The following is a 13,005-nucleotide window of genomic DNA, read 5'->3' on the forward strand; positions in this document are numbered from 1 at the left end:
GAGAACACGAGGCTGTCAGCTGAGAATGAAAGGGTGAGAGAGGTGTCGGACAAACAGAGAGAAAGCGCAGTGTCAGACAGAAAAAAGATGGAGCTCAAGATGGCAAAGCTGAAGGTGCAGAACATACTGCACTTGGCCAAGATAGGGAAGTTGACCGTGGACAACACGAGGCTGTTAGCTGAGAATGAAAGGCAGCGAGAGGTGATGGACAAACAGAGAGAAAGCGCAGCGACCGACAAACAAACAATGGTGGACAAGATATCAAAGGTGAAGATGTCCTTGGCCAAGTTATGGAAGGTGACAGTGGAGAACAAGAAGAGACTGTTAGCTGAGAATGAAAGGGTGGGGAAGGAGAGGGTGAGAGAGAGGAATGGATGGAACCTCATAAGAAATGGTTTGGAGACAGCTTTGGCCAAAGCAGACCAGGAGAGGAATCAGACCCTAGTAGCCTGGAAGGAGGACAGGGGGAGATGGGCCAAGGCCAAGGCTGGCCTACGAAGCCTCTTGGATCAACGGGGGGAAAGATGGATGAAGGAGAAGGAGGAGATTAAGAGGAGGAGCACGCAGGCAGCAGAGGAGTGGATAATTGAGCTGAGAGAGAAGGAGAGAGCGATAGAGGCTCTGGAAAGAGAAAAGATGAGGATTCTGTGCCTGAATGGACAAGAGAAGAAGGGATGGGAGATGGAAAAGAGAGAGATGGAGAAGGAGAACTGGAAGATTACAGAGGAGCGGGAGAGAAAGAGTAGTGAAATTGAGAAAATGCAAAGGGACAAAGAGAGATGGGCAAAAGAGAAGAGGGATGTGGTGGAGAGGATGAAGGAGGCGTACATAAAGCTGTACCAGATGCAGACTGTCCTGAGGTTCAGAGAGCAAGAGCAGGCACAGGTACAGTACTCCATTTAACCAGTCACAGTTCAGGGAGGTCATAAGTCACCTCCTAATGGTTATACTATCAGATTCAACAGATTAAGTTGACTGCATGCTAGAGAAGGAGTAATAATAATATTTCAGATCACTGACCAACATGTATGGACTTTCTCTTTCAGATGGAAACTAAACGCGCCCAGAGAGTCAGGGCAAAGCAGGAGAAAAAGGAGAGGAAAGAAAGAGACTTGTTGGAGAAGAACAAAGTAAAAGAACTGCTCAGAGCTAGAAAAGCAGAGAGTAAGGAAGAAGTGAGGAAGAATAAGGAGAGGGTGAAAGCCCACCTGGACGAGGTGGCAAGGAACTATAACGAAAAGAAACAGAGGGAGAAAGAAAGAGAAAAGCTGTTGAAAAAGGCATATGGCAAAGAAAATCACATGGTGTACATCCCAGACCTCATACTGAAGAAGATGTAAGAACACAACGCATATGGAAGAGTAAATATTATCAGCTAGCATTGGTCAAAAGTTCATTTCTACCTTCTTTCATTTAGTGGAATACTTCATCAATAAAATAATATGAGCATTTATTTGTCAGCATTCATTCCCATATGGAAGAAAGAACACACAAAATATGAGAAAAGTATAAGATGTGGAGAGGGCACGACAAAGCCTATTCGAGAGCATCCTGACTGAGATGAGAAATTCAATGAAATAATAGAATTATGAAATTGTTGTGTTGAATCAATGAATCAATGAATCAAATTGTGTTTACATATGTTTAAGACTCACACTTACCTCAGCCTGTTTCTTCCACTTCATGATCTGGGTATCATTGCCGACCCTCAACCTGTTAACATGTCCTCTAGTGGCATCAGAACATAGGCAGATGGCCGTGGAGTTCAGAGTGAAGAATATCTTCTCCCAGCATCCTCCCCTCCACAGCTCCATCTCCAGGCATGTTGGTACAAACTTCATTTTATTTTGCCTGCTGGTGAACAAGGCCATTGACAGCACCATCCATGTCCCTCTGTCAAGGAGGTCCTGCTTCTTACGTTGAAAGTCGTCTCTGAAAAGAGGAGACATTAGAAGGTTTCTTCTCTTAGTTTTGTCTTTTGTCTCGGACAAGGCTTACATGTCAGAGGCGTACTTACTTTACTAATTGACTTGTAGAAACGGTACAACTATATACAACATGTCAATTGTGAAATGATTGATATTGGACATCTAGTGTGAACATGATATTGGGTTAATCCTCACATTGTGGTGATTTCTCTACCTTTGATGACGTCTACTTTGAGGTTTCTGGCCTGGGGAAGGGTTGCCCTCTAACAGGTGGTCATCAAAGGTGCCTTCTCCTCTGCCCCACGCCAGAGTCTCACTCCAGGAAAAGGTCTGAAAGACCTCTGTCTCCACCGGTTGGGACAAGGGACCATCTTTTTCCAGCACTAACTCCTTTTCTCTGAATGTACATAGAAATCACACAAACCCATGATCCTACATTGTAGATATATGGTATGGCATATCAACTGAATTATAATCTCAAGTCTAAAAAACAATCACTCTTATCACATACTTCTACTACCTTCCCTCTTGATGATGTCCTCTTTGTACTTCTTTACGTGTGACCTCATAAACAAAGCATGGAGGTATTGATGGCAATCCAGGTAATATCAGGCCCTGGCAAAAGGACCAGACCCATAGACTGGAGGTGTCCTCTTCACCTCGGGGACAGGGGACTTTGTTGGTCTTCCAGACAATCTCACCTTCTTCACCTTAGCTGGTGTAACAGCCAATCTCACCTTCTCCTCCTTAGCTGGTGTAACAGCCAATCTCACCTTCTTCACTTTAGCTGTGTGTGTGTGTGTGTGTGTGTGTGTGTGTGTGTGTGTGTGTGTGTGTGTGTGTGTGTGTGTGTCTATATAGTAAATGATATATATATATATATATATATATATATATTATATGGTTATATATTGATCATTATATATTCTATTTATATAAATGACGGTAGTGTGTATATATATATATATATATATATATATATATATATATATATATATATATATAATGTGTAAAACTAGCAGTGTGAATGTTAAAACAATAAATGTTATAGAATAAGAGTTTACTGAAAATAATATAAGTAATTAAGTGAATAATTAAACAAATGTTGTGAATATGTCTGTTTGTAAATGAAACCTAGGCTATACAATTATTGTAATATGTAAAATAAACATATCTTTCTATGATTAATCTTTCCTGGTTGTTATTTCTCAGTATCTCTGGACTTAAAATGTGCCAAGTCAATAAAGTTATGCTCCCAATTTTGTGTTTACTGACGCCTGTAATGATCTGCAAAATGTTGATTGGTTGACAGCCCATCTATAGATTGTGTGATTTGATTGGACAACGAGTATTTGGAGCCCTTGGTCTAAGTCATTGGATATTCAATTGATACAGTTGCAAAAAAAGGAGCAAAAAGTCGGTGGTTGAATTTCATTAACGTTTAATGAAAAAGTATGGATTTCAGCAAAAAAAGAAAGACACGCAACTACAGAGGACAAACATTTTATGATTCATTATTTTTTGAAGAATTGACCTTGGGAGTATACCTTTTTAGTGTTTTTCAAAATTGTTATTACACGACAAGTTCAAGCCAATTTTGTCTGCATTTTCAAATGATATATACTTATGTCTTATGCCTTAATTGTAGCAGCGTAACTGTGTTGTGAGATCTTAACTAGAACAATAAGAAACTATTACTGGATATAGTCAATGGGATAGTTGTTGTCATGGTAGACTTTTAAAACTAATTATGTGGCTGCCACCCCTTTACAACTCGGAAGGCATGGTTTTGCAGATAAATGAGTAAACGTGCACTCTTAAAAGAAAAGCTTCCTGTAGGATCCGTTAGGATAATATAAGGTAAAAAATATACCTTAAGATGAATTTCCAAGCCTATACTCTGCCATCAGCTCGTTGTTGAACCGTTGTAGACTTCAGGGGTTCTTTGAAGAAGCCTTTTCAAAAGAGGGGTTCGGTTTGGAACCAGCAGCGCCCTCGTGAGTAAAGGGCGCTCCAGCGTAGAATTCAAATTGAGACCGTTGGTCAAAAGACAACTGGAAGCGGGAAGCGCGCGGATGGTTGGAGAGACGCGACCAATAAGAGATGACTTGCAACGGATTGACGTGAAAGGTGAGTGAACCTTAGCTATTCGCTAGCTAAGATAATAATTCATCAAACTACTATCAAATTACTAAAAAACAATACATGATGTAATGTACTCTTGGTTTTTCATCAGCTAGCCAAGCTATAGCCTGTAATGTTAGCTGGTAATTGTTGTATAAATGTTGGTACGTTTTAGCTAACGTTAGCTACAGTAGCTAGCTAGTTAAAGTTACTGTAACGTTAGCTAACTTTAGCTAGCTAGACTCAATATTGAGAAATTGTAGTCATTTAAACCCATGATATACTTTCTCACCATCTCCTTCCATCCTCCTCCCTTTAGTACCTGGCTTATCCTGCCCCTGTCCAGTTAAGTGGTGGAGAGTTTGGGAGCTGTGAGCTCTGATAGAGAAATGTATCAACCACCACGAACAGGTAACACACACACACACACACACACACACACACACACACACACACACACACACACACACACACAGATGACCCAATGTAGATTATGTTCGACTTGACAAAAATAAGAATACATAAAGCAGATCAGATTAGTTAGATGCATTTGATATTGAATACTCATGTTGTTTATGTTGTGTTAGTGTCTAATTGATGTCTTTCAGGTTGGTGTATTGGGGCGGATTGTTCTGTCCTCTGTATTTCAGACCAAAGCAAGACAATGTTTAATGCTCACTATGGATCTACTAACAGGTTAGCCTCTATAAAGTATTTGGATGTATTTGAAGTGTGATTATAGTGTGTTCTGTGTTACTCCTTTGTCAATCCAATACTAACTGAATAGTGAATCAATCAATCAATACAGTTTGATTATTGTATTTTTTATGTCATTCCTTCATCTTTTCCAACACTAACTGAATGGTGAATGAATGTATTTGCAGTCAATAAATCTATCAATCAATACAGTGTTTGAACAAAACTCAACTCCAGATGAAGAACTGGGACAAGCTACCAATCTCATTGTGGGGTAGGCCACATGTTATAAAGATGGTTAAAGCTCCTAAACTGAATTACGTCATCAGCATGTTTCCACTGTCCATACCTGCCTACACCTTTAACACCATAGACAAAATGATTCATTTGGACTATTAAAAGGGCCAGGATGAACCAAGCTAGATTACAGGTAAAGACTTAGAAGGGAGGATTAAAGCTCCCTAACATGTAATTATAGCAAGAAGCCTTTATAACTGCCCAAATAGGCTCTCTTTATTGAGAACTCTAATAGGCCAATTTGGGTTGACATGGAAGAAGAACTTAATGCCCCATTTGGAGCATCATATTATCTGAGTCAACACTTAAATGTGGGACTGCAGAATCCCATAATGTCCCATACTAAGAAATATGGCATCAGATACATAAGAGACAGACATCTTCACCTTTCCTGACAAGCTCTGCTTCTTTATGGAACAACCATAAATACAAATGAGCAGGAAAGGTGGTTGTCTGGAAAGACACATTTTTTTTCTCACTTTTGCTTCATGTGTCAACTTTAATTTGAGTGTGGCTGTGGAAGACTGGTCCCTTGATGATGTCTGCAAGTGGCTGAGTACCAATGATCTCCATGATTCCATCCCATCATTCCAAGGTTCACAATCTTTCTGAAGAATGCCAACTCTCTTCAATTGTCCACTTTGCAATGAGCATACTGTCTTTGTGTCCAGACGACTCACACATATTGGCCTCTATCACCAGCATGAACCACATTTTCTAATTACCTGTGGAATTAATGGGTGTGGGAAAGCAAATAGATGTTTCAGCGTCTATCGGTCACACATCTACCAAAACCACAGAGCTTTTAAGAGCCAACTTAGATGAGAATTGCCCTCATGATGAATTTGAGACTGGGACTGATCCCATTGAAGATGACATGAGCGATGTAGAGAGTCTGCCAGAGGCTGAATATGTTCAAGCCACAGAGATCAACACTGAGCAGCTAATTGAAGGTCTCAAAAATAATATCTATTTTTTGATTTTGGAAATCAGGAAAGAACACTGCATCCCAGCTACGGTACAGAATAGCATTGTTGAGGACCTCTGAACCATTTTGGATGCATTTATGACACACTACAGTGATCCTCTCAGGTTTCATCTTACAAATAAGCAAATACATGTGGATGAAGATGGGACTTGCTTAACAACTCTGCAGTATTTGAGGAATGCATTAGATGCATAAGCTCTGAGTGGATGATGGAGCATTACTGTGTGAAAGAATTGGGCATGGTCCGGCCAATTGAAGTACCACTGAGCAACAAAGAAGGTTATAAAACAAGGTGATTTCAATACAGCTACATAGTCCCTAGGGTATATGAATATAAAGAGACATGAGACAAAACAATCATAATGAATAAGATTACATGGACAGGGGGACCTGATCCTAGGTCAGCACTCCTCCTCTGGGACACTTCCCAGGAGTCACCAGGACCAAGAAACATAACACTTACTGTTGTAAAGTCTAGTTACAGCAGGTGTTTACTGCCATCTAGTGGAAGATACCAATAAAACACTTTATTATCAGGGTGTGGAGACTGCTGAGTGAAACAGAAAGTAAATGTTTTTTTTTTTACAGGATCCATTTTGAGACGACAGAGCAGAAAACACTATATGGAGAGAACAAAAAAATAAAGTGAGTATTTCTAAGTATTTCTGAACAATAATCTGTTTTAAAGGACAGAGTATGTGAGTGAATACCTGGAATGCGATATTACTAGTTAGTAGAACTGCTACTTGAGCTTAGTTGCTGACAGACAGCAGTTTTCAAAGTGGAAACTAATCAGTAGGCCTTAGTGTTATAAGGTAGGCCATTGTCATTGTCATTAAGGAGACACCTATTTTACAACCCTTATTCCATAAAACATATTAACGCTGTAGAACTGATGCGCATCAAGAAATAAGGCGACAAATCACAGGAAAACTACTTTAGGCGCTCTAGAGCACGTTAGATACATTCTGTCGGAGGTGGTTTAAACTGCATTCTAATGTCGACTTTGCTTATGGAAAACCATATCATGCGAAGGTTTTTACACATGCTCAGTTGTTGGGTCTCTCGAGTGGAAATTTGAAATGAAAGTTATGGAACTTCCTCATGTGCTTCTGTTATGAGAAAAACTCCACAATGAAACAGACATTAAATGTGGAGAATGATAGATCTGTTGACCATCAAGTAGCCTATTCATTGTTATGCCTGTCTAGGCTACTGTAGCCTGCCATTTTATACTATAAATATGTTGAAATGACTGGAGTCGTTGCAAATCATTTTGTGCCACTTGTGTAGCCAACCTGGAGCTGGCAAACAGATGTAATAATTAGCCTATAACTTCAGTTTATTGTTGTAGCCTTGTGTTATTATGTAATTATAAATGGCCGTGTTTAGTTAATTCAATTGGAAGTTATCAAGTGTCACCATGGTCACAGTTCTATTGCAATTGCTGATCAGATGTTAGAATGCATTAGATTGAAGGTAACAGTCAGCCAGATTAGACTACAGGTAAAAAAATAACCTGGCTGTTGTTGACAAGCATGGACCTATTCAGTTCATATCCATATTATTAAATATTTAATACAGATTGAAATTACGACCCCATCCTCAGTAGCCTATTCCAGCAGGCTACTGGGCAACAGAAGCACTTCCTACCTCAACATCGTCTTGCTATTCATGTTAAATAAATGAATCTGTCAATTTGAACTAAGCAAGCTGCTAAATCATTCCGCTTACATCTAGACTACATCTTGCCCAGGCTACTGGAGGCTATCTGAAATAAGATGTAGCCCTATCAGGGGCTATGTTTTGGCCTAGTTTTCAGGCCTTGTGGGCGGGTTTTGAGTAGTCATTGGGCTAGAAAAAGTAATTGCATTAAATCACCTGACTGTTTGGATGTGTCTGTTAGATAATGTTTTATTTCTGGGAGATAATGAATAAAAGAGAACAATTGACATTCAATAATTAGTTGTCACTGTGTTCACCACAACTAACATGCTTGATCTCATGTTTAGGGGTCAGTGGTCTAAAATGGGTCACTCTGGATTGAGAGAGGAGGGGGGCCCTGCCTCTAAAATGAGTCTCTCTGGGGAACATGACACCAAAACTAAGAGGTGAGCTGAAAATATTGTTTAAGAATTTATATTAGAAAATGCTATATAGGAGAAAAGAAAATCACATTTGTGATTTTTCATCAGAAATGATTACTAATGGCTACCTTCAATGTAACTATTGTAGATTTGAGATGTGGTTTAAAACCATTGTTTAGCTGGAATGTAATGTTCGTATCCTGTATATTTGACTGTGATACGTGGTCGTCTCACCTAGCTACCTTAAGATGAATGCATTTACAGATGCCATATCTTCATTTGACCCTGTTTCTCACAGCAGGAACATAATCCTGCAGCAATAGCAAATGTGTATTTTTAGGTGGATTATAATTAAGGGATATTTTCTGTAGGGGTTCATACATTTTACATCAGGGAAAATCAAGTCTGACATTTTAAAGTGGAAATTACCCACTTTAGACACCTTTATAAAGCCTTGTAGTGGTTTAATAATTTCTTTAAACATTAAAAGCTAATTTACCAACATTTCTGAAAATGGATATATAGCGTTTTGGAATGAAACTCTTGTTTCCCCATCTGAGCTCAGAGTAGATGAGCGATGTAATGTTTGTCTCTGTTGTGTTGAAGCCCAATCAAGCAGGAGAGACCAGCCTCCCCTGTACCCAGCTGTGTGTCCATGAAGAGTGACTGGTCAATGAATCCACCTCTAAACTTTAGAGAGGGAGACTTTTCTAGTGAACAAAGGTAAGAAGAACTCATGGGTCATGGTCAGTGAGTTAAACAACACTGTCTCTAGTCATTTCTCCTCTCCCATTTTCCCATTTAATATTGTTGTTTTCATAATCCATAGGCTAAACCTTTTTTCCATTTTCATAGTCCTGAAACAATATTAAACCAACACAACATTCCCTCCCTGTGTGTGTGTGTGTGTGTGTGTGTGTGTGTGTGTGTGTGTGTGTGTGTGTGTGTGTGTGTGTGTGTGTGTGTGTGTGTGTGTGTGTGTGTGCACTCCCTGGATGAGGAGATGTAATCTCTATCCTGATTGCCTAGTCACTTTTACCCCTACCTACATGTACATATTACCTCAACTACCAGGTACCCCTGCACATTGACTCGGTACTGGTACTCCTTGTATATAGTCTAGTTATTACCTCAACTACCTGGTACCCCTGCACATTGACTCAGTACTGGTACTCCTTGTATATAGTCTAGTTATTACCTCAACTACCTGGTACCCCTGCACATTGACTCAGTACTGGTACTCCTTGTATATAGTCTAGTTATTACCTCAACTTCCTGGTACCCTGCACATTGACTCAGTACTGGTACTCCTTATATATAGTCTAGTTATTACCTCAACTACCTGGTACCCCTGCACATTGACTCAGTACTGGTACTCATTTTACATTTACATTTTAGTCATTTAGCAGACGCTCTTATCCAGAGCGACTTACAGGAGCAATTAGGGTTAAGTGCCTTGCTCAAGGGCGCATTTACGTCATTTAGCAGACGCTCTTATCCAGAGCGACTCACAAATTGGTGCATTCACCCTATAGCCAGTGGGATAACCACTTTACAATTTTTTGGGGGACTCCTTATAGGCTCATTACTACCTCAACTACCTGGTACCCCTGCACATTGACTCAGTACTGGTACTCCTTATATATAGTCTAGTTATTACCTCAACTACCTGGTACCCCTGCACATTGACTCAGTACTGGTACTCCTTGTATATAGTCTAGTTATTACCTCAACTACCTGGTACCCCTGCACATTGACTCAGTATTGGTACTCCTTGTATATAGTCTAGTTATTACCTCAACTACCTGGTACCCCTGGACATTGACTCAGTACTGGTACTCCTTGTATATAGTCTAGTTATTACCTCAACTACCTGGTACCCCTGCACATTGACTCAGTACTGGTACTCCTTATATATAGTCTAGTTATTACCTCAACTACCTGGTACCCTGCACATTGACTCAGTACTGGTACTCCTTATATATAGTCTAGTTATTACCTCAACTACCTGGTACCCCTGCACATTGACTCAGTACTGGTACTCCTTGTATATAGTCTAGTTAATACCTCAACTACCTGGTACCCCTGCACATTGACTCAGTACTGGTACTCCTTGTATATAGTCTAGTTATTACCTCAACTACCTGGTACCCCTGCACATTGACTCAGTACTGGTACTCCTTATATATAGTCTAGTTATTACCTCAACTACCTGGTACCCTGCACATTGACTCAGTACTGGTACTTCTTATAGCCTCATTATTGTTATTTCATTGTGTTACTATTTCCTATTGTATTTAGCTAATTTTTCTTACTTTTTAACTGCATTGTTGGGAAAGGGCTCGTTAGTCAGCATTTCACGGTAAAGTGTACACCTGTTGTATTCAGCGCATGTGAGAAATAGAATTTGATTTGAAGGTCATTGGCAGAAACACGTAATTGGCTCTAACGGTCATCTCGTGCCGAACAGCGCATGCTCGGATGTTGAAGCACTGTGGCTAGGAAAAACACCATAGAAAGGCAGGAACCTAGGAAGAAACCTAGAGAGGAACCAGGCTCTGAGGGGTGGCCAGTCCTCTTCTGGCTGTGCCGGTTGGAGATTATAACAGTACATGGCCATTAAGGCCAGATCGTTCTTCAAGATTTTCAAATGTTCATAGATAACCAGCAGGGTCAAATAATAATCACAGTGGTTATAGTGGTTGCAACAGGTCACCATCTCAGGAGTAAATGTCAGTTGGCTTTTCATAGTCGAGCATTCAGATGTCGAGACAGCAGGTGAGAGAGAGAGAGAGAGAAAGAGAGAGAGAGAGAGAGAGAGAGAGAGAGAGAGAGAGAGAGAGAGAGAGAGAGAGAGGTGTAAAAAAAAAATAACCTGGCTATTGTTGACAAGCATGGGCCTATTTAGTTCATATCCAATTTATTAATATTTGATTCATTGATTGAAATTACGACCCCATCCTCAGTAGCCTATTCCAGCAGACTACTGGGCAACAGAAGCACTTCCTACCTCAACATCGCCTTGCTATTCATGTTAAATAAATTAGTCTGTCAATTTGAACTAAGCAAGCTGCTAAATCATTCAGCTTACATCTTGCCTACATCTTGCCCAGGCTACTGGAGGCTATCTAAAATAAGATGTAGGCCTATCAGGGGCTATGTTTTGGCCTAGTTTTCAGGCCTTGTGGGCGGGTTTTGAGGAGTCATTGGGCTAGAAAAGTAATTGCATTAAATCACCTGACTGTTTGGATGTGTCTGTTAGATAATGTTTTATTTCTGGGAGATAATGAATAAAAGAGAACAATTGACATTCAATAATTAGTTGTCACTGTGTTCACCACAACCAACATGCTGCATCTCTGTTTAGGGGTCAGTGGTCTAAAATGAGTCTCTCTGGGGAGAGAGAGGAGGGGGGCCCTGCCTCTAAAATGAGTCTCTCTGGGGAACATGACACCAAAGCTAAGAGGTGAGCTGACAATATTGTTTAAGAATTTATATTACAAAATGCTATATAGGAGAAAAGAAAATCACATTTGTGTTTTTTCATCAGAAATGATTACTAATAGGTACCTTCAATGTAACTATTGTAGATTTGAGATGTGATTTAAAACCATTGTTTAGCTGGAATGTAATGTTCGTATCCTGTATATTTGACTGTGATACGTGGTTGTCTCACCTAGCTACCTTAAGATGAATGCATTTACAGATGCCATATCTTAATTTGACCCAGTTTCTCACAGCAGAAACATAATCCTGCAGCAATAGCAAATGTGTATTTTTCGGTGGATTATAATTAAGGGATATTTTCTGTAGGGGTTCATACATTTTTCATCAGGGAAAATCAAGTCTGACATTTTAAAGTGGAAATTACACACTTTAGACACCTTTATAAAGCCTTGTAGTGGTTTAATAATTTCTTTAAGCAATAAAAGCTAATTGACCAACATTTCTGAAAATGGATATATAGCGTTTTGGAATGAAATTCTTGTTTCCCCATCTGAGCTCAGAGTAGATGAGAGATGTAATGTTTGTCTCTGTTGTGTTGAAGCCCAATCAAGCAGGAGAGACCAGCCTCCCCTGTACCCAGCTGTGTGTCCATGAAGAGTGACAAGTCTATGGGTCTACCTATAATGTTTAGAGTGGGAGACTTTTCTAGTGAACAAAGGTAAGAAGAACTCATGGGTCATGGTCAGTGAGTTAAACAACACTGTCTCTAGTCATTTCTCCTCTCCCATTTTCCCATTTCTTTTTGTTGTTTTCATAATCCATAGGCTAATCCATTTTTCCATTTTCATAGTCCTGAAACAATATTAAACTAACACAACATTCCCTTTGAGTGTGTGTGTTTGTGTGTGTGTGTGTGTGTGTGTGTGTGTGTGTGTTTGTGTGTGTGTGTGTGTGTGTGTGTGTGTGTGTGTGTGTGTGTGTGTGTGTGTGTGTGCACTCCCTGGATGAGGAGATGTAATCTCTATCCTGATTGCCTAGTCACTTTTACCCCTACCTACATGTAAATATTACCTCAACTACCTGGTACCCCTGCACATTGACTCAGTACTGGTACTCCTTGTATATAGTCTAGTTATTACCTCAACTACCTGGTACCCCTGCACATTGACTCAGTACTGGTACTCCTTATAGCCTCATTATTGTTATTTCATTGTGTTAATATTAGATTAGATTTCGTAGATTTCCAAGATGGCGTAGTAGTCAATCAATTTCAATCAATTTTATTTTATATAGCCCTTCTTACATCAGCTAATATCTCGAAGTGCTGTACAGAAACCCAGCCTAAAACCCCAAACAGCTAGTAATGCAGGTGTAGAACATCCCTACTGCCTCTGATCTGGCAGACTCACTAAACACAAATGCTTTGTTTGTAAGTTGT

General features: G+C 39.8%; 1 protein-coding gene across 1 annotated transcript; it reads left to right on the forward strand.

The window, feature by feature from the left end:
- Window positions 1–6,623: 6,623 nt before the first annotated feature.
- Window positions 6,624–12,363, forward strand: LOC311115229 (uncharacterized protein). The gene is made up of 4 exons (XM_084190425.1): window positions 6,624–6,678; window positions 8,046–8,144; window positions 8,727–8,843; window positions 11,488–12,363. Exons 2-4 carry the CDS (start codon window positions 8,062–8,064, stop codon window positions 11,588–11,590), a joined length of 303 nt encoding a protein of 100 aa, XP_084046551.1. The 5' UTR covers window positions 6,624–6,678; window positions 8,046–8,061; the 3' UTR covers window positions 11,591–12,363.
- The last annotated feature ends 642 nt before the right edge of the window (window positions 12,364–13,005 follow it).

Source organism: Coregonus lavaretus (assembly GCF_964263955.1).
Source record: "Coregonus lavaretus genome assembly, contig: HAP1_SCAFFOLD_2345, whole genome shotgun sequence".
NCBI lineage: Eukaryota > Metazoa > Chordata > Actinopteri > Salmoniformes > Salmonidae > Coregonus > Coregonus lavaretus.

Bases quoted from the DNA above. Each gene is read 5' to 3' on its own strand.
- LOC311115229 (XM_084190425.1), top strand. From the start codon at position 8,062: ATGGGTCACTCTGGATTGAGAGAGGAGGGGGGCCCTGCCTCTAAAATG. The intron at 8,145-8,726 runs GTGAGCTGAAAA...GTTGTGTTGAAG, and splicing joins CATGACACCAAAACTAAGAG to CCCAATCAAGCAGGAGAGAC. The intron at 8,844-11,487 runs GTAAGAAGAACT...ATCTCTGTTTAG, and splicing joins GACTTTTCTAGTGAACAAAG to GGGTCAGTGGTCTAAAATGA.